Below are 23,181 nucleotides of genomic sequence, written 5' to 3'. Positions count from 1 at the left end.
GTGAGGGTACTTACTCCTCAGCACACAGTAACACAGAAATTTCTAAAATGCATTATTTCCAGGAGATATGTTCAGAGATTTCATTTACTTGCTTCAAAACAAGAAATCTTCGGTGTTGTGTTAGTATGTTAAATTGACGAATTCAGAAAGAAAACAACGAAACTCTCGTTGTTTGCTACGTGCTTCCTACGCGTTTGTAATTTGAATAAGGAAAAGACTCTAGTGAAGGCAGTCATCTTAAATGAATCTTCAGATCTGTGAAGTCTCTACCGCTGCTTCCGATGATCTGGTGCTCAGAACCGTTCTCTTGTTCACCAACGTCATGCCTTATACAAGCATAGTAACGTTCAGTTTTGATTTTCAGCACTAACACTTCCTAAATTATAGAAACATTCCATAAGGCAAATTCTCTCTTAGGTAATTCTCCGCAAGTCAGGCAATTAAGAAATTGTCATCAACAATTTCACGGGAAACGTTGTTTTAAGGTTTATGTAGTGAAACACATAAAATATGCTTCGTTTCCTTTTTTTTTTTTTTTTTTTTTTTTTTGACTGAATTTTCCTGTGACAAGAGGTCAGCTTACTGTATGTCATTCCTGGACTGGTAAAGCACCGTACTTCCTCTGGTAAACGCAGTGTAGAAATATTTCGTGACATTATTCAGTACCTCTCCCAAAAATCATCAGTATTTGTGAATAAGGGATTAACATGTTACATTTGTGTTCAGAAACGGCAGGAATGAATGAATTATTGTGAATGCCAAAGAGGTCCTTGAGTAAGACCATAGCGGCTTCCCTACCCCATCCTTTTCATTTGAGCAAGTGCTCATACCTAATAGCCTCACTGTCGATGGGACGATCAACTTTAAGCTGTAACAGAAATCATTCGCTCCTGAAAGCAAGTTTCCAATATTGCTCTCTGTACCATATTTATAGACAACTTATTATTGCGTTCAAAGTTTAAATGTCTCAGAAATGACAGTGAATAAATCAGCGGCAAAGTATTGACATTTTTATAGTGTGTGACAGTGATTTGTTTGACGATCTACAGCATTTGCGCAACGAACCATTCAAAGCTGACACAGTATCAACGTACACAACTACTTCTCATATAAATTCCAAATTAAGTTGTTATATGGAATGGCGGTAAATATCACTATTACTTAGTGTATTCTGCTGGCTGAAACGTATCTTTCGGGACTTTATCCAGGATTTTGCTTATTTTCGCAACAACTTAAGTGAAACGCTAATATTGAATCTCCTAATTTTTCTTCGTATATGTTCTGGAAGTAAATGCTTTATTCCCACTGATATTCATTGAAACAGATTTTATAGCTCTGTAATTTCCCAGAAAAATTTCTCCTTCTCCTCAGCACAATAGAATGATGTATTTATTCCGTGTACTGGCCAAAGATGTTTGCCTTTCAACACTGGTTTCGTCAATGAAAGCAAATAACACATCACATGCTTAGCAGCATATTTTGTTAGGATTCAGTCTGAAGGAAGGAAGACTATAGTTCGACGTACTCTCTACGTTGAGGTTATTAGAGGCAGAAGACTAGCTCAAGAGGACGAAGATACAGAAGGTCTCGACCGTGGTCTTATCTAACTAATAATTCCCCCATTCGTTAGAAGTGATTTACAGAAACTATGAGTAACCTAAACGTGGATGAATGTTCAGGAGATATGAACTTCTCTCATGTTAAATAACAGTGCCATCCAGGAAAATTGCCTACGTTTTAGGTACCAAAGCGTCGGTACATGAAAGAGATGACTTATACGGAAACATTGCTGGTTCCAAAGAGCATAAATAATGGAATCACGGGCAGATTTAAGAAGACCAGAAATCCACTTTTGTTCCATCACAAAGAGCTAATGAGGAACATTACGGCAACGCATCACGAAGAACAGGACGATAAATGTTCGACAAAAATCCGCTTTTGACCAGGAAGATTACACTTCCGGTTGTGTGATCGACATATGTAACTTGAAATCAGATTTACACATTGAGTCAATGATTAATACCGATTCTGAGAACGGTATTGGTACAGTAATTTCATTTTGTTGTGCCACGTCAGCGACTAAACTAAAGCACTTGAAGCGGCCACTGAAAAATCCGGTAGATACTCTTCCATGTAACGAGTAAGAGTCGGTGTTGAAGTAATGAAAAATTCGTCTCTAATGATTCAATAATTTATAACTTACTTCTCTAAGAGGGAAAGGAAATCCAAAAGACTTCAAGAAGCTAGTTGTATCAAAGTAAAATAGGACGTTCTAGACATTGTTTCGCTGAAAGTGAAGCGGCTTGATTCTAATTACATCGCGGTAATTCTCATGTGAAAGGATATAAGCTGAATTCATAGGCCTAAGCATGTTACAACTTAGAAAACCTTGGCACAGCATGTTAGAAAAGTTCACAGAGATTTTTATTGAAATCTAATCATGAACTTCTAAATGATGATCCTTACAATACATTTCAAACTTTCTTAACTAACAATCTAGTTGTGGGATGTAGAAGTCACACTCTCAAGAATATTAGTTTCTTCTCATAGTCGTTACCTGAAACTTCATAAAGGGTAAAAGACCCAAGTAAGCGGTCGACCATAACATGTACGCATAAACTGCAGTGCTCACCTACTATAATATCTTTTTTCTACATTTTATTGTTCTTATTTTTCTTTGCGTTGATACTGTGTATGAGTTCACAATTACAATTTTGGACGTAAGATATACTGTACAGTGTTTCATTACGTTATATATTTAAAGTACTTTACCAACACAGTAGTCGTAATATCCAACAGACCAATGAATATATTTCTCTTTTTCTATTTAAAGGCTTCTTAAATAGGGGTATATCTTTTGTTCAGATTTTGTAGGAGTGTTACTTTGGAAAATCTGTGGCGCTGTCTACAGTTGGTTAAGAAGAGATGTATACGAAACGAAACAGGTAAGTTTCCGCAGAATTCGCTGTAAACACACACGGGAAGAAAGTGAATTTTAAGAATTACGCGAAAACTATCCAAATTGCGAGTTTAGTACGGGAAAAATAAAAATATATTCCTCGATTTAAGATATTTCTTTTGTTTTGGCAAGTTCAATCTGTCTGAAGGAGAAAATAAGTCTACGTACCGAAGATGAAAACAAGTGTTTCCGTATACGCTGTCATATATTTTCAATAACTCATCATGAGAGCTTGACTCCACGTTGTTACTTTTTTATAAAACTATTCCTCAATTTCACCTGTAGAAGAGCAAAATCTATCTGAAGGAGAAAATAGCTCTCCGTACTGTATTTGAAAACTAGAGTCTGTGAATGAGCTGTCACACACTTGCAAAATTCTGTCATCAGATCTTCAGTTAACGCTGTTGTTCTTATAAAGCATGATCCAATTAAAACTAGTAATTGTAAAAATATTTTCCGTAAATAGTACATTACACTAATTACAATAGCTACTATAAATCGCTGAAAAAGATGCCACGGAAACAATCAACTGATCTTTGCAATTGTTAAAATCTGAACAGCAACTCTGAATTTGAACGAATTTAATTTTCTTACCATGTGTGTTTACACTGAATTTTGCGGAAACTTATCTGCTTCGTTAATTACATTGTATCCGAATCTGCTTCTTTCCCATTTACGAAACCAGGTATTAAAACATGAGAAGTATATTTAAATAAATTCGAGTTAGCATAAAACTTATTTTCACGTTGTAGACCATTAAATTTTCTAATTTTGGTTTCTGTCAGTAATAAATATGAGGCTCATTTTGACGCTTTATTGTATTTCAAGGGACTTACATGCAAATAATAATGTTTAAACGAATTTATCGTGCCAATAATTATCCGAATCGTAATTTAAATTATGCAACTGAGTTCATTTCAGGCTGATCACCATTCGCTCGTTCACATTATGTATTAAAACTTTTATCATATAAAAGTATGGGAACATTGTGTACGATTCAGTGGTATCAGTTTTACTATCTTTGCTGATTTTCAAGGTATCAGAACATGATTTTGCTTTGTAATAAAGTTAATATTGATGATTAATGCTCATTTTAATTTGATTTGAGTATTATCGGTTTAAGCACACTTGAATTATTGGAAACTGCGAGCTTCGTCATTTCAGTACTAAGCATGGTAAAGAAACATACAAGCCAAAAATTCTGGTATTCGTTTGTATGAGGTATTAATATTTCTCCTGTCAATCTTCGCTGCATTATGCCAATATAGTCTGTAGGAGAAAAAAGCAATTTGCGTAGTTTGTTTGCATATCACTTAAACTTTTTTTCATTAAAATCAAATACTGTATTTTTGTGTCGTAGGTGTGGCGAGGAATACGGAGAAATTTAGCGAATGTGTGGAGTTGAGTACAAATCATGTAACGATCACGATTATAATGGCAATCATGTGAGTTCTAAATAGGAACTGAACTGGGAAACAGCTCAGGCAGCTGAGAGAGGCTACAATATAATTCTTGAGTGAATATGAAGGTAGATGTGTAACTGTCTCACAGCCATTAAGCCCTATACATTTCTAGCTCTCTGAGGTCAGACTTCGAAAGAGAAGCGAGACGGATAGATTTATACTGTAGTGCTCTCGACATAGTATAAAGAATCTTAGAAAATGTGGTACAATCTCACTGGTTAACTGCTGCTGTGTATTTGTCTACGGGAACGTGAAATCCTAACAACCAGCCGATCTCTTATTTGTAGACTACCTGGAGGTGAATTTTATAGTTTATTGCTATCCACTCAGATGCGACGATACACGCAATATTTTAGCTGCTACGGGGTATTTCTGGAAGAATCGCCGGCTGTGATCTGCGCTACGGAAGAAACCTGCCCCGTTCCGAGACGTCAAATAAAATAAGGGAAGGGCAGATAGTGAGTGGTGTCCCCTAAACGGCGGTTCGCCGCTGCGGGTGACCGCTCGTATTTGCTGTTGGCCGTGCGTGCCGCATTGTCCGCGCCAGGGGGCGCAGCCATTGTCGTGTCAACACAGCGCCTCCCGCAGCACTGATCCGACAGGCAGATGCGCTAAAAATGCCCATACTCGCACTTTGGCTCGGCTAATCGGCTAATGAATAACATCCGAGCCTCGCCCCCCTGTGCCTGCTTCCTTTACGAGCACGTGGCCGCTATTGCTGCCGCCGCCGCTGTTACGAGCCACTGGACGCAGAGTTCAATGTTTAATGTTCCTACATTCCATGGTGGTCATTTGAGATTATTCGGGCGTGTAAATAAATAAAACAGATAATAACGACAATAAAAATAATAATAATACAACCGGGTACCCCTACTAGCACTAAAAAACGTAATTTGTGTGTAGGTCACCAACCATTTATAACTATAAAATCCAGAAACTGATTCATTGTATTTAGTGTTCTCACTCGACCTGTTGCGTTAATTTTGTGTAAAATCCCGAACTTTCACATCGTTCACCATTATCTTTGTCGGAAAAGCAACTGACTGTCACAGAAGTAACGGAATTACGTCAATGGATATGATACAGTGGCGCCCACTGTGCACTATACATTGTGACGACGCTGCCGATAATGAACCCTCATTGGCGCTATTGTAATCTCTCGTTGCAGGGGCCACTACCACATGATTTACACCCGTGTGGTTCCGTTACTTCTTTGACTGTCAGTTGCCATCTTGCGAAGGCAATGGTGGATATTGTCGAAAGCTCGCATTTTTATAGAGATCTGACGCGACAATCGCACGTTCAGTACAACAAATTCGTCGCGAAAGTCTTCGTGATTTTTTTTCTTTGTTCCCTGATTTATTTTCAGTTACAGCGTTATACTACGTACAAGACGCAAAAGACCTTTTGTTGTCGATGAAAACTTTATGGTACCTCAGTTGTTGTTGGCGCTATCTGAGCGATTCAGACCGTTCACCGAACGATAGGAGCAGTATTTCATGGACACGAAGATAAAGATTTATAAATAATCGTGAATCGTATCAATTGATGTAATTGATGGTAGTTTCAGAAACATCATAATGATTACACTAACAGTCGGATTTATTTACGGTACGATCGACAAGACGTTAATTTCGCACGATCTACATTTGGCGTTATAAAATTACAAAACGAATAAAATTACTGTACCACAAAATAGGCTTTTTGCCTGGGACCGCACAAACGCAGGTTGAAGAAAAGAATTGACACTGTGATTCTACATTCGTTTGCCGCTACTGCCTTTGTCCCGCATCGTGCGTAGGGTCGGCAACGTTAAGTAGCGGATTTAGCATGGTTAATTGTTAAGGGATGGCCGGATGCCCTTCCTGCTGCCACACTGTGATTCTACATTCGTTTGATAAATTCAATTTTTCCTATCTTCTGAATACTGCTCAAACCACCTGGATAACATTAAGGCAAACATAAATTATTAACTTTCTTTTTATGCTGATAGCGCAAGTCAGACATTAAAATGCGCGTGTCCGATAAGATCGAATATTATAAGAGTATTTTAGGTTGATCTTATGCTATCTTACTAGGATAGCTTTCTGCGTTTCCACTCTTAATAGTCGGCCACAATCTACCTCGAATTCAGTTTTATTGCGGTTCAGAACAAAGGAATAAATGTTTATTAAATTAACTTTTTAAGGTAGAAAAGTGTTCATCATCTGCTCCTGCACGCATCGTGAGACCCTATGGAGATCAATGAATTCACTGAAGTGTTACTCAAGTGATTTCTTGGTCTTCTTAATTCTTGTCGCCTTCCAATTCATCTCTTAAATCTGTCTCTCTCATAATCTCAGTGTTACAAGTTAAAATTTCACATTTAATAAGCCTTCAACTTGGTAAGGCATCGACAGAACCTTTTTTGTGACACCAATCCCGAAATTCACCCGAAGCCATGTAAGGATCAAATGGATACCGAAAAGTAGAGAACACAGCCCATATTATACAAATAATCTGAGCGTTGTCCACATAATTTCGATTTACGCTTATTCCATTATTCGCACGCTTTAAGCGCTTTTCCATGTAATGGTGAGTCACTTTGCCGCGCGGGATTAGCCGAACGGTCTTAGGCGCTGCAGTCATGGACTGTGCGGCTGATCCCGGTGGAGGTTCGAGTCCACCCTTTGGCATGGGCGTGTGTTTGTCCTTAGGATAATTTAGGTTAAGTAGTGTGTATGCTTAGGGACTGATAAAGTTAGCAGTTAAGTTCCATAAGATTTCACACACACTTTTTTTTTCTGGCACTTTGTAAACCGAAATCAAGCTATTGCCTGAGAGTGGCACTGAAGTTCATAAGCTACTATAAATACCAATGAAGGAAACAGTTTCGCTACTAAAATTATTGTTTTTGTCTGTAATATACGATGTCGGCACGGCGCACATTTAAAAAAATTCAAATGTGTGTGAATTCCTAAGGGATCAAACTGCTGAGGTCATCGGTCCCTAGACATACACACTACTTGAACTAACTTAAAGCTAAGGACAATACGCACACTCATGCCCGAGGGAGGACTCGAACCTCCGTCGGGAGGGGCCGCACGATTAGTGACATGGCGCTTCGAGTGGCGCGCACATTTCGCGATGGAACACAGAATGCAATAAATTACTGCATGATTTTATGTTAAACAGAATCAGTTAAGTATTCATCTCTATGATTGTTAATTATAACGTAATACTAATTTTTGGGTGAAACAATTCTAAAGTTACTTACACTGAGTTAATTGTGTATTTTGGTTATACTGAGTACCTTACGCGGGCGTTCTAAAGCGGGACCTTCGTTGTAGTGCCTGCCAGTTTGCTAGTTTCTTTACCCAGGGCTTTACTTCTGACCATTACAGTCAGCCAGGAGATAGCCTAAAAATTCAGTGCGGTACTGAACCAAGAAACTCTTAAGCTAAATATGTTACTCTTTGCTGACATTTCATGTCTCGGACTCTTATCAATGTGAAGGGCGGCGTTTTCTCTCTAAAAATCATATTTACGAGCTACGTTGTAAATATCGAGTCACAACACGCTTTCCGACATGCATCATACTTGCTTGGGCTTCTTTTTACCCAGTAACTCCCTCTATCAATTTTGTATTTGGTTTTAGAGAACTACATAACAAAATTGTATACAATAACAATTTCTAAAATGTCATCTGTCTGTACCACAAACGTGACTAAGCCTGGATGTAACATACTTATAATTTTCTTACAAAGTTATTAGAGTGTCAGAACAGCTTGTAGGTGGAGGAAAGTGTGGTGAGTATTACATGTCTTACTGCAACAGCTGATAAACTATTTGGCAGTATGATATCTGTTCATGCGGGAAGGCAAACACACCAACTTTACTGACTGCTAGGGAATCTCAGTTCTTTATTGCAATATGCACCTCTCAAGAAGATTACATTTAAGTTATGTGTACTGGACGGTGTCATGTAAAATTTCCCGGGTGAGTTTTACCTCATAATATTTAATTCAAAGGCTCTAAAACGGGTGCGGATCACTAATTTCTTTTGCAAGGTGGCGAACTGTAAAATCGATTCTCACGGAAAGTTGTGTCAAAAGGAGAGTTGCCTTAGAAATTGAACAATGAAACACCAACAAAAATAGTAGAGCTCGACCATGTTGAAATAAATCCCACGTAGATGCTTGCTGGTACACTACTAATTAAAATGAGAAGTTGTACTGATGTTGAATCCCAACTGTGCAATACCTTTCCCCTTCTTTGAATAACCACGTTCGTTGTTTCCGTTTCATGATACACCGCTCATATAAAGAAAAACAATGATAACTTGTATTTATAGGTGGCAAAAAAGTTACGCCGATTTCCAGTAAGTGTGAGAACAGAAAAACGCTTCAAATGGCTCTGAGCACTATGGGACTTAACATCTCATGTCATTAGTCCCCTAGAACTTAGAACTACTTAAACCTAACTAACCTAAGGACATCACACACATCCATGCCCGAGGCAGGATTCGAACCTGCGACCGTAGCGGTAAAAACGCTTCAGCTGTGATGATGCAGACTGCAGTATTGCAACGCAACCGTCTAATTTCACGTCTTTCGCCGTATTTCTGGACTTCGTGTAACGGGGATAACAATTTAATAGGCGAAAAGTGTCTCAGGTGACGAGGCATCGACACATTCATTGTACTGTGGTGCTACGGAAACACGGAAGTCATCGAAAGCGCTCAGCAGTAAGCAACTAGGTAGATACTCTTAGTCTCTTAATCTCCTGCCAAGATTTTGATTTCAGTAGATTACAAGACAACAGAGTAGCAAAATTTCTTAGTCTGAAATGGAGAGGCTAGAGTTTCTCTTGGATTGTGTACATCATGTGATTCGAGATGAGAATGCGTTTGGAAAGTATACGAGAAAACCACGTTCTTCGCAGGAATCATAGAGTACAACGGCACTGGTGGAGCACTAGTAAACAAATGAATTAAGAAGGTAAATCATGTTATTGAAAACAGTCAAATGCGACTAATCTTGTAGAAGATTTTATTCCAGGAGCTTATATAAAATAATGGTAGTATTTTTCTAGCTCACGCTTTTTAGTAGTGCTCTTTGATCTACCTGAGCAGAACTCCCTCGTATCTGATAACATTTGTTTGTGAAAGCGGGTAGCTCGCATCCTACACTATGAGACCAAACATTTAGACCTATACCCATGAAAACCACATAAACTAAGTGGGAGAAGGTAATTTCCATTGTACTTAACCACTGATAATCCAGAACTCTGTGCGTATACATCAAGTTGTTTGGATGGTTCTTTGTTTGTGGAAGAGTTCTGCAACAAATCAGTAGCTCGAAATATTTCTAGAGTGATTCTCGTGCTATGTTCTAAATTATATAGACAGTTTTCGTGTTACAATAATCTGATATGGTTGGCAGAAGTTCGACGACGTCTTTTTATATACAACCTAGATAATGACGAAAGACCACAATTTTCTAATACATGTTTGTGTAATTTTAATTGCATTCAACTGAGTAAGTGTTTCGTAGAGGGTAAACCGCATTTACCACGCTAGTGTAAAAAACGAAGTGGTACCGACCAAGTTTTTTAATTGAAAAATGCTAGTTTATAATTGCATGGTCGTTCATTGCGTTGGAGAAGAGAAGATGTATACATTTAAAAAGTATCGCATAGGCTGGAACGCTACAATTGCCAGTAAGTGAGCAGATAAGGAAGATTCTAAAATTTATCGTTTCTCCATATAGCCTACTTGTGAGACCTTGACACCGAATATAATTTAATTTCCTAGTTCTACAAAATGCTTATCGTTTTTATCTTTACACAGTCATGTATGCGAACAACGTCCTTATAAATAATATGAGTGTTAAAATTGTGTGATGGACGGAAGATCAGTCATCTCCACGCCGCAGGATTACGTTTCCCTGTGGAATTTTGTCAGCCAATGTAGTTGCCCAAACAGTCGTACTACTCTTGAACAAGATACATTTGTACCACAAAGAACCACATTTATTGCGTTTGCTTTAGAACACTTCAGAATTATCGAGTTAAAAGTAACGTAAGATCAGTAATCAGGCGGCAACAACCAGAAAATACAGGTACGTTAGAAAGAACGGCTTTGTTAAATCTTTCAGAAACTGTCTGATAATACACGCCCGAGATATCTGTACTATTTATTTTACAAACTGCACCGTGCATACATTTTATTTCACCGGATACCATACTGGAAAGGCTATTTTTTCTTAAAATTTGAAATAGAAGGAAAAATGTGAGGAAAAAGTTATACACCGATAGAGGTGGCATAGAGGTTCAGATACTGGACTCGTATTCGGAACGTATAATTTAATATTTCGTGTGTTACTGAAATTAATTCAACTGCATTGATTCAAAACGGAGCGATTGATTTCCTCCCAGAATCCTGTTTATATGAGACAGTTATGTCTGCAACGACGGCTATGCTGATGAGACTATAAACTTTTCAAGCTCGAAACTTCTATAAAATTGTGCGAATGGGCAGGAGGTAGGGGGGTGAAGGACGGAAAAGGTGGCAAGAAACTAGCATAGTTGCAAAAATTGCTGACAAGTTTCACGAAAAGTGTGCGGTATTGAGCCAAGAAAGCTAGAAAGCAAGCTAGAAAAGTGGCTTCGAAAAGTTCTGGGTGTAATGTCCAATATATATACGTGATCTCTTCTTAAACCAATAGTTGAGTCCAGAAGATCTGTTCTAAGAAAACAACCACAAAACTCTCTCAGAATTTCATTCATCCCCTCGGACCGGAGAGACGGTTAGCCGATAACTGAACTGTGAGCCATTGTCTTTCCAAATTACAACCCCTTTACCCCTAATGCCGAGACGTGTCGTTAGGTGTTACAGCGAATGTGTGAATGAGACGTTGTTTCAGAAGCGGCTCAAGGCGCGTGTTTTTGTTTTGGGCACGTTGGCGCTAACACAATTAGCAGGCTGTTCCCCCTGCTCGCGCAAATTAGATATCGTGCCCCCGGCGGCAGCGCCGTCACATTCAATGAAGTGTGCGAGGGCGCATTGTCTCACATTCCGTGGCTGCGCGCTCGTTCAATGGCCGATACTAGATACCTTATCGCCGCACACACACCATTAACACGTGATCATTGACGCAAATTAATATCTTGATACGGACACGCGTTTGGGCACCTCGTAACATACAGCGGGCGGACAATTTCATTTTATAGGAATCGTGCTTCCCTCGTTAATAATCGCCTTTTAAATCATGGCTCGTCGCACGCGCGGCTCGGCTCGGGACCAAACATCTTGCCCGCTCGTTTTAACTTTGGCCAAATACGGAAGCAAAAGCTTTTGCGGAGGCAACACTGCTGCCAATTTTCTAGGACCATATATGGATGCGATAGTTGAAAAAAAAATTAATCTACGCATTTGTAGTGTCACTTACAGATACTGTGTCAGTAGAGGCATGAATCTGTTGGCTCTCTTGCTCTCTTAATCAGCGCATTTATATGAGAGCATTATATATTCCTATTGACACTACAATTTTCCTTATCCTGCTACGCAACAGAGTCATAATACACTATGACGAAATTTTTGTATTTGCCTTTAAGTTGCACCAAGTTGATGCTAATCAGCAACGCATAAAGACCGAAAATTATGAGCAGTTAAAAGAAAATGATATTTTGTTACTTTCGTGGAAACGCTAGAAGGACTAGTGCAAATCCATTCGACGGCGACTTGTGGAACGGTATATATCAGCGAGAGTTGAATGCAGAGAGTTTCTGTACGATCTATCTCTGATGGGAGCTACAGCTATCTTATTCCTTAAAGGCGTTCATACCACTGATAAACCTTAGAAAACATTGTAAACGCATAAATTGCATTATTACGTTTAATGTGTTGTTCCTCCTCCTCCTAATAATAATAATAGTAACAGATATACCCGAAGTGATATTCTTCCTTCCGAACTGCATCGCGGATCATGTTAAACTCCGGAGCCTGAAGTCAGAAATAGCGGTCTCTTCAGACAAATGAGATATCAGTAAGTTCCATTTGGCTGTTTTCATCTAAAAAGTTGCAGTGGATCAACGTCGATCCACTCGGCGGCGACTCTTTAGGATACTTCACATGAACGAGAGTTTCGATGAATAAAACAGTCTCTAACTAACTAATGATTGTTGAGAGAAACGTCTCTTCCAACGTCCTTCAACTGCTCGACAACCACGGAGTTTAACGACGTACATAATGGATAAAACAACTTTCTTCGATGTGTGTTCCACATGTATGCTATGCCGGCCGCGGTGGTCTAGCGGTTCTAGGCGCTCAGTCCGGAACCGCGGGACTGCTATGGTCGCAGGTTCGAATCCTGCCTCGGGCATGGATGTGTGTGATGTCCTTAGGTTAGTTAGGTTTAAGTAGTTCTAAGTTCAAGGAGACTGATGACCACAGATGTTAAGTCCCAAAGTGCTCAGAGCCATTTGAACCCACATGTATGCTACTAAAGGTCCAGTCACCTTCTTGTTTGCATTGTGTAAACATACATACTAAAGATAACGTTAGAACACTGCACATTATTGAATTATATCGTCACATTCAACATACTGTCTTATTTTTCTTCTAAAGGAGCAACAAAATACATATACAAACGTTTGTATTTGCCGTTCTTGCCGTTCTTGACCCATGTCGCTGCTGATTTCAATAGACAAATCTTCAAGTCCGAAAAAGGTGGGAATGCGATGCGAACAAGACTTACGCTTGCAGTAGGTGAAAGATTCACTCAGTGGAAAAAAAAAAACACACACAGGACGTCATATAAAGCGAGATAGAAGTAATTATATTTTTATCGTTGTATTACATGTACCGCGTCACTACATACTCCTTCGAACTCTTATGTGCATACGGAACTTCTAAATAGGCAAGGTAACTCGTTGAAAACTGTGGAATACACTAATTTGTGTTATGTTCAGTTTTCAGTTACTCCCACAAAACATGATGTTTTATTTGCCCTCTTAACTGAGATTGCGGTTCGTGTTAGCGTACAGGCCAAGAAGGCAGAAATAATGGCCAGCACCGTGGCACGTCTAAACGCAGGTTTGGCGCTAGCGTCTAAACCTCCGCAACTTTACATTGCCGGACTACAAATCGGAGAGTTTTGTGAAAGTACCCGTAGCTTCGCAAGCATTTTAAAACACCAAGTCAACGACACTAAATTTCTGAATAAGATATAAGCTTAAAAATTTAACTTTATTTCACGGTCTCCCACACTCAACGTCTCATAAAAGAAGTGTGTAATTTCCTTTCCTTTCGTCTGGCTGAAGCGTGTATCAGTTCGGTTCAACTATTTTAGTCGAAGATTAAATGTGAATTTTCGATAAATATCCGTAAGTTGATCTGAGAAGCATATAGCTTTCAGTTTCTAAGCCTGAAGCAAAGAAGTGCCGTAAATTTGCATCACAATGAGTGGTACATTATCCTTGTCGGACAGCACGTAATTCAATGAGAGCGCGCAGAGTTTACAGGCGATTTGCGTCTGTCGCGCCACTACCGGGGCTAGCTCGTTTCAGGGTTATTTCTCAGCATGACGTACCGCTGATAACTTACCACTACATCTCGCTGCGATAGCATCTCACGAGTTACACCAGAGTTGTGCTGCTTTTTAGGAAAAGAAAAAGAAATAACCTGCTTAGGCGTAAGAAAACTATTACACATATCTATTCTAGATTCTGAATTATTATTGCGTTCAAACTGCTGTAACAGATCCGATACACTCGTACGAGAGAAACGCATTGTTTCTTGGTAAAGATATTATTGTTCAGTCGGTCTAATGTATCCCACATCCTTAACGCTTAGACCAATTTAAGTGCTAGTGCAGACGAATAATTACAAATCTGTTCTATTGTTTCCAGTCTGTAAGAGTTGGAGAAACAAACTACGGCACTTCGCGCATATCACTTGTAAAATCAGAAGACACTTGTCGTCTAAAATTGAATAAATATGCTGCGTCGGGTCTAACTGCATTCACAGACAGATTTTACGCATCGGACGATAAGCTCGAGCCTGCAGGTACCGTTACGGGAAACGTGTACGGACAATCCTTGCCTAGAAGACAATGAACGTTGCCGCGTTACGCTCACCTGCTCCGCGGTCAGTATTCTAGCACTCTGCGCTTCATCCTGAGTCCGCTGCAACCGTCCTTAAGAGTGGTAAACCTACGGATGCACTACTTGTTAGAATATTTTGTGACAAACAGCAGTTACATGTGGCTTATTTTAATGAAATCCGTGCGTTTCCTAACAACTAGTCTACCACACATTCCAGTAACTATATTAAAAGACTGTCTTGACTAGCAGTGCAACAACAGAAAGTGTAAAGAGACTGTAGCAGTTGATGGAGAGCCATCATCTGAGTTAATTTGCGGAGATGCGACTGCAGTTACCGGCTGTCTATGTTCAACACTGTCTGTTAACTTATATCACGCAAAGAGTAAAGAAATACCCAATCTCCAGCAACTGAGAGATGAATTAAAGAAACTGAATCAAAACGGGAAAGCTAGTGACAGAAATAATAATGAAATGCGGAAACTGTTCAGAAATTTGTAGGGCATCTGAGGAACAAAGGACGCGAAAAATTTTAATACAACGAAGTACCAACTAGCGTCCAATAAAAACTCCATGCAGTTAACTGCGATAGTGCGCAAGAGCGCTATGACTTCGTCTCAAGAAAACAAAACTCGTCCCTGTACTTCCGTTGTCAGTCGATAGCTCTATATTAAGTAAATTTCCTCTTTTCCCTTTCATGAGACCGATCGCAGCACGTCCTTGACACACGACGCTTACTAAAATCGTTCCTTTAACAGTCAACTTCAACTGATAAAGTATTAGGCATAATAAACTCTAGCGAATGCCTTCCGAGAACACAAACAGCTACTCTCCGCGGATGCGGCGACAGTGTGTCGCACGGACGGTAAGTAGCTTTGTTACGATTTACGAGGGATCCTTTCAGTAGCGTTTCGTCTTGTGTGCTCCCAGCAATACGAATGGTTTGTCGCCGCGAGATAGATACGGGAGACGACGGTGCAGCACTTGAGAGGGCCTGAAGCGCACATGTGAGCAGACGTCTGGACAGATGGATAGCTTCCCGGAATTCTACATGAAGGCAGGCTGCTGAGCAAAGTTCCCATGGCGGCCTCCCATCCTTCCGGCCACGGAGAACCTTGTGCGTCCTGCTCACGCACGCACCACGCTCCCTTCACTCGATAGAGTAACCGTCAGGCGTACTTCATTTACCCTAAAGAGGTTCTGTACCCGTACTGAAATGCATACGCACTCTAACTAAAATACCGTCTCGAAGACACTGTACTATGACATTGTTCTTGTGATTCTAATTTGCTAAATTTCAGTGCTAATATTCGCACGGTTAGGACCTACAATACCAATTAAACTATCCAAACTAGAAAATTACTTCTTCATTAAAAAGAGAAAAAGATCAGTCATTTATGTGGCAAGTATAGTGTCGAAGAGTTTCCGCTCATGTCACAGTCGGCCATGAATCAAAGTAACTAACTAAACATGCAAAATAACACAGGAAGGAGAAGGTAGGACCAACATGTCCACTACTGTAATGGAACAATCGTTCACGCTGGATGCTGATTCTAAAATCTTTGAAAGGTTCTGTTTTATATCTGTTATTTAGGGCTAATGCATAGCTGTATGATCCACACATAAGAGACAAAGCATTCCTACCAATCGAGGGAGCGCCATGGTTCACAGACGGGAAACGCATTCTTGTCTCGCCATCCAGATTCAATTTTTCCGTCGTTTACATAAATTATGAGGAATGACGCGCTGGTTCCCTCTAAAAGGCATGGCTCATTTCCATCCACAGCCCTGTCGTATAAGCTTGTGTTCCGTTTGTAGGGCCCTCGTTGTCGGTGGAGCGTCAATTCACAGTATTCCTTCCATTACAAACCACTCCAAGATGAATGCAGGTACGTAATACAAAATGTTTCGGCTAGTTCTCTGCACAACAGTGACACAGGGCGTCTCTCTTACACAAATAAGTTAAAGCTAGACATTTTCGTTAATAGCCGCTTTGCGCACAACGAAAATGAGGGGAAGCATTTTACGCAACTCTCTGCAAAATTCGTTATACTCGCTTCGAGTTTCTAGACTTGTGTTTCTTTTCAATACTCGGTACACATACAACACGGTCAGGAAGACAAGTCACGACATAAACAACAAAGAAACTATTTTCCGGTGGGCAACTATAGAGTCGTTTCTCCCTTATAAGGTCGTTCTAAACGATAACTAACATTCTCTGTTACTGTTTCGATACAAAGACTTTTCTTGTAATCAAAATTTAATGCCGAAAAAATAATATGAAACCGTTTGTGTTGTGAATGTGTGTTGTGTATTTAGGTAGCCTATGTCATAGGAATTAACTGGAATTGTGTGTTTGAACTTGCAATTAGTGAATGAATGTTGAACTCACATTTCTCGCCGCACTGCCGATCATCCAGCAGTTCCGATTTTATTCCCTTCCCGTACAGCCAATCTGGAGGAAAAAACACCAGCGGTAGAAGAAAAATTCACCCAAAAAGTATAATATAAACACTAGATACAGAAGTAGTGTGGCAGCATGCTGACAGTGTTAATGCAACTAAATATTATAATTATTGTTATATTCCCTGCTAATGATACGTGCAGCAAAAATTACATAAACATTTTTAGCACAGAGTAATGATAGTAAAGCGTTTACCATGTAGCTATTACTAGTCAAAATTAGTCTACAGAACCTAAGTTAAGACGACAAAAACTTCTCAGTTTACAAATGAAGCATGATATTCTGAGATAATAAAATCACGTTGTACCAATGCAGGAAGGACATTTATGAACTTTATAAGGAGTACCGTATCGGTGCGCAAATGAAGATTTTTGCTTTTTAGACAACATGCAGTGAAAAATGTTCTAGAGATACTAGTGAATGAACAGCAGTCCCATACCCACAAGAGTGCACATTTTCGCGGAAACGAAAACTATTGACAGAATAATTAATAAGGCATGTTTAGACCACCGAAGGGAAACACACGAAAAAACCCAGTAGATTACTGAATGTTTTAATTTTCCGGTTAATGAGAAATGATGCTTTCATTGCCTCACAGCAAATCACTATGAATCCTAATCTAAAAACCTACGACGTGTATTTTCATGCAGCAAGCAAGGGACGCCGTAAATAGTGTTGAACGGGTCGAAACATTGGTCCAATGAAGACAGATTTAAAATACAAAAGTGTCTACAACGATGAACGTGGTAAGAGTCAGTCTTATCTCTACACCTGAAGGAATGAGAAGATTATGAAAACATACAGATACAATAAGAACGCAATAACAGTGAAATACTGGGCCATTTTCCCCGCTGTGACTACGCAGCGACGCTATCTTAGTGTCTTTCAAGAACGAAAGTTTTCCAACAGTCACACTATCATGTTACCATTTTTTCCTTCTTAATCAACAGAGCGAACCTGCTTAATGCAAAGGCTGCAAAATATAGAATAAATTTTTGACTTATTACGCAAGAAAAATTAAGAAAGAATGCACATCATGTACCGTGTAGAAAGCCGCCTCAGATACTGCAACGTCATATTCCCCACACTTCCTGTAGAGTAGCATATAAAATTCATTATGTTACATCAGAGTGCGAGAAATTGCGCAGGAAAATTAGCACAAACAATCCTAGTGGAATTAGGGTGCGATATGTCATGTGAAGTCCAACAAAAGGAGGATACTGTAGACATTTAGAAAATTTTGAACATCCATTAGACAAAAAGAAATATTCCCTTTCTTGTTTTGTACCATAACACTTGGGAGCTTATTCTAGAAAACTGAAAACTGCGCGTTTATCCAGCAACTCTGCTCACCGGCTCGAAGGTTCGGAAGACAGCTCCAGAAATGACATATTTATAACTGCAAATGTTGTAATAACATTGACTGCGAGATTGATTCTTTACAAAGCTCATACAACAGAAGGTCAGTGCCGAATTGAGGGACTCGTTCTGCAAGAACGATACCGAAATAATGACTACGAACAACAATAATGCCCTTAAAATATAGCATCCGCAACGAACGTGTCGGGGCGTTTGGCGGGAAGAGACTGGGGGCACTTTTCCATACAGAAAAAAAATTAATGAAACGAAAATCCTCAAAAATTAGTTACTAAACCTTTTAACGACAAGGCACACGTAGTAACCGTGTGACAACAGTATCATGCGTATTATTTCCTTCTTTTGACGGCAAATTACGGTGGCTTTATGTTGTAGGCAACCACGATACGCCGTTCAACTCGTCAGTAGCAAATGTGAGACCATGCTTCTTTGTTTTATTGTACAGTGCTCAGCAGCTACAGTTTTAAACATGTATCTGAGTATTATAATTCGACGTATAAATACTACAGTAATTACGTAAGAACCTACAGAGAATTAAGAGTTACATGAATCAAGGCATAATCCTTATTGCTGAAAACTGAGGACGTCAGAAATCAAAAATATTGTGGAGGATGAAGACCATTTATTTTCTTCCAATCTTGTCTACGCAGCTGTGTTTATTGCTTTTTGTCTATTCGCGATAGTCTAAGCCTTCATCTTCATCCAGATCAAACTGCCAGTCGTGTAGCAAACACACCATAGGATTTTGGATTACAATAATCGGGTGTACTAGCGATGGTACGCATCATCGCTTACAAACAAAAACTGCTTGCAGGTGAAGCCTTAGAATTACTAAATAGATAGTAATAAGATAAAAAACAATAAACACAGCTGACAAAACAGTTAGAGAATAATAATCTTCATTCTCCAGGATAAAGCACATCCCTATTAAACTAAGAGGACCTCTGCTAAATAATCACTTATTTTTAATGGCTGGTGTTTATGGTTGATTAAGTTATTTCCTACGCAATGTGTAACCCTCATATGGTAACCCATTTAGCAGATTCTTGTTTTATAATTGCGAATACTACTGAATGAAGATTTCTTGTCCTTTTGTATTTCTTGTTTCCAGCTGGGTCATGTACTGCTACTCAGTTTAAAATCGATCATTAAGAGAAAGCTCTCCAAGACTGCCAATGCTTCTACACTGTTTACGTCGCTGGAGGGATACTGAAAGCATACGTTCTACAATGCGCTGTATTGCCCTCACTCAATCCTTTCAAAGCTACACTTCAATGTTGCTGTTCACCGATTCCCAAATTTGTGAATTAGGAAAATGGAGGGGTCATTTTCGTACAACTATGAACGCCACTAAGAAATTTGTTCAGGAATATTCTACTATAACAATGTACTTCACAATAAAAAGTAAAATAAAATATTACATAAAGTAACACATACTATAAATTTGCTTAAAAATGTTTTTGATACTGTTGGAATGTGAATTAGCAAGAATATAAAGCCACCCATGCACGTATATTCTCAAAGCAAATTGTGTCCGACGGATCGTTTCCCTGGAGAAATGGATCTGTTAGTAGAGTACGTAAACAATAAACTTTTAGTGCTACTGAAACACTGTTTTTATTTTTCAGTAACAATATCTAGGAAATTTTATTGATTGAAAAGGAAATACATCGATGTAAATGAAGACTCAGTTTAGTTGTATTGACATTCTAAACGTGCCGGTAAGCTTAATGGGCTAGCAATATAGTAGAAATTCATGTGAGCTTTGGCATGCAAGAATGCTGTATTATGAGCTAAATCTATAGATAAAGTGAAACCTGCGTAGCGCGCAGAGAATTTCATACTTCGGTCAAGATTCTAGCTTATCAGCTATGGCATGTTCAGAACTTCAACCGTTTGTTCTACTGTGGAAAAGATTTGCATAAATACAGTACGAAAGCTAAACCGAAAACTAATGCAAAGTAAACAAAACCCTCAAAACACACGAAGTCAATTTACTACGTAAAACTGAAACGCAAAGATGCGACAAAATTACTTCTTGAATATGTTATTGGGATAGATTAAACAGCTACTGTCGTTATGCTTTATTAAGTTACGGCAAATAAAAGTGCGCAGAACATGTTGCCTTTGGTGTAGCTGAGAGCAAAAAGTAACAGTTAGCGAGGAAAGTTTAGCGATGTGGAAGAGAGAGGTGCCAGCAGATTTCAGTGTTCACCAACATGGTACCGTGCTAAACAGCCAGCTCTACGGTAGCCCGTTGCGAACGTCCATTGGCTATTGATACTAAAACATTTGGTATGTGCCCCTAGGTAAAGCAGCAATTTGTATGCCATATCAAGCTACTGCGTCATCGTACGGAAAAGTTATCGAATTGTTTGTACTAAGGACGACAACCAGAATATATGAAAAAAAGACAGCAGTTTCCTCTTTTTGCTACCACCAGAATTCCGTGTTTTCAACACATGTTTTACTGGTCAACGAAAACTTACACTGAGGTAGTGTGTATGTCCGAAATCTGCGGAAATTTAACCATTCATGTGCTCAGGATGAGATAAAGGTCCCACAAGCAAACAGCTATTTACTCAAGCATGAAAAATAAATTTCTTGTGACAGTCTGCTAATTTACAATTCTCCTCAAAGAACTATTCCTAGTTGGAAGCAATGAATTTCTTGCTACAGTTTGTACCAGTGAGATGCGTATCGGTGGAAAGCAAACATGAGCTAAACCAAATTACATTCAAAGTACTATAGATCTTCAGTCCGGCGTGGACCGCATTGCCCGAAGTCATGATAACGCGGTCCTTGTCAGACGATCGCGATTCTCAATTTTCTCACCTTTTTCCTTCACACCTGCGCAATGTTACCTGAGCATCGTACCGTCTAAGTAAGACGATCAGCTGAGCGATAATCACTGTAAACGCCACTAGCCTTCGTGCTCTACACCATCATAGATGATGTCCGAAACGTGGGCTCCGTGATCCAAACGGTAAATCACGGTCCTCCCGACTCGGTAATCGGAAGACGGGAGTAATATGTGACGCAGAGCGTCCACGGCTACAGCGCGCTGGTCGCCCGGAGGCGTGGTACCCGCGCGCTGACACAATGTGTCATTACAGTTTGCGTTAATAAGCTTCACTCTGAACACTTCATCACCCTTTATCGCAGGTAAAACATGACACGTCCAGAGTGTTTATTACCTTCACAATGATTCAATCGTGCTAGTTACTGAAGGCTCCCTCGAGAACTTCACAGTCCCTGCTGCTCTCACCAGCTGATAGAAACGAAGATGCGTTGGTGGGCGGGACACCCAAACTGGGATTACTTTGCTGGACCATCTCTAGTTACGTAACAGTAAAACATAAATGCTCAGTGGGTTGTCCCAACGGTGAGGCAGATGTGGTGTTAACAACTGTGGTTACAGATGGACTAGCAAGGCAATTCTGTGTGCACTGTGTCTGAACTGTAGTAGCACTGATTCTACAACACTGGCCATTTCCGCTTGTTTTCTTTTTTTTTTCTCTCAGTAGCCTATATGGGTCTCACGGTATATGGGAAGCTAAGTAATCCAAAACGGTCACTCGAGGGGCACGATAGTAATTGGAGGCACCCGTTTTGACACTGCATGGCTAGTGGCAATGATAAATGACACGACTAAGGTAAGAGTTTCGATCACTGTGGTCAAGCAACTTACACGTCCTCGTCTTGACAGCACGTCATATGACACGGACTCGGACAGAGGATCACTGCGAACGGTCTGGAGGTGATACGACAGGAAAGGAAGCAAATGTGGCGGTAAAGAACCGGACCGAGCCCAGTGTGGCGTGTTCCAGCACCTTGCGAGTCGACTCTCCGATGGCACTTTTAGAGACACTGTTCCCGTTACGAGGTGGCCGTATGGCGCCCATCGGGGACGGAAGAGCCTGGCCACACGGCGCCTGACAGCTGTCGAGCCCGCAATACTCGCGCCTGGCGGACACTGCTACGAAAACTTCACTGCAGCGTCGCACACAGAGTACAACGAATTCTTACCGTCCTTGGGTGGCGAAGCACACTGTGGCGCGTAGGATCCCAGGTGGTATCCGGGGTAGTTCTGGTGCATCGTCGGAAACGGGTAGGGGCCTAGCGGCGGCGCTCGCGGGCTGCCGAAGCCGGCGGAAGGGTCCACGTGGTGCGGGGGCACGGGCGGGCCCGGAGGCACGGGACCCGCGGGGCCCGCGAAGTGGTGCGCGTGGTGCTGCGAGTAGCGCAGCGGGCTCGCGCCGTGTCCGTACTGCTGCTGCTGCTGCTGCTGTTGCTGCTGCTGCTGCTGTTGCTGCTGCAGCTCGATGAAGGCCGACTTCCCGGCCGACGGCTGCGCCTGTTGCTGTTCCGCCTGCGCGTCGGCCATGGCGGCCACTGTCGGCGTCGGCGTGCTCGAGCCGCCCCCCTGGAAGGGGCTGCCCAGGTCGGTGAAATTCAGCGTCGTGCCGTGCTCTGCCTCGCGGTCGCTAGCTACTGCGGCGGGCCGTGGCCGTGGCCGCATACGGCATAGTCAGCAGAGCGGAGGCGAGGGCGCGGGCGCGGGCGCTGGCGGCGTGCGTCTGTGTGCTCGGTCGGCGTGCCGGCGGCGTACTGCGCGACGCGGGCCGCGGCTCGCCTGCGCGGTGCCCAGTGCGCAGCGAGGGCGGGGCTTGCGCGCGCACGCCGCCCGCCGTTGGCCGGCGCCGGCGCGGCCACGCCCTCCGCAGCCGCGCGCCGCCCTGTCGCGGCGCCCGGCCGCGATTAATACTGACTTACTTTCCGAGAGGAGACACGGAGGCCGCCGACGACACTGGCGTCTCCTTCTTTCGCTAAGC

At 41.1% G+C, this 23,181-nt stretch overlaps 1 protein-coding gene across 1 annotated transcript in view; it reads right to left on the bottom strand.

The window, feature by feature from the left end:
* Positions 1-22,938, bottom strand: part of LOC124722238 (homeotic protein distal-less-like) — a 301,167-nt gene extending 278,229 nt beyond the window's left edge. Inside the window, exons 1-2 of the mRNA XM_047247429.1 lie at positions 22,376-22,938; positions 16,898-16,960 (exon numbers count right to left, since the gene is read on the bottom strand). Of these exons, the coding sequence (XP_047103385.1) occupies positions 16,898-16,960; positions 22,376-22,868 (556 nt within the window). The 5' untranslated portion in view covers positions 22,869-22,938. The remainder of the gene's footprint in view (positions 1-16,897; positions 16,961-22,375) is intronic.
* Positions 22,939-23,181: the final 243 nt, after the last annotated feature.

Source organism: Schistocerca piceifrons, chromosome X (genome assembly GCF_021461385.2).
Source record: "Schistocerca piceifrons isolate TAMUIC-IGC-003096 chromosome X, iqSchPice1.1, whole genome shotgun sequence".
Classification (NCBI taxonomy): Eukaryota; Metazoa; Arthropoda; class Insecta; order Orthoptera; family Acrididae; genus Schistocerca; species Schistocerca piceifrons.
Note: the sequence above shows the minus strand (reverse complement) of the source record. Positions and strands in the feature narration are given on the sequence as shown.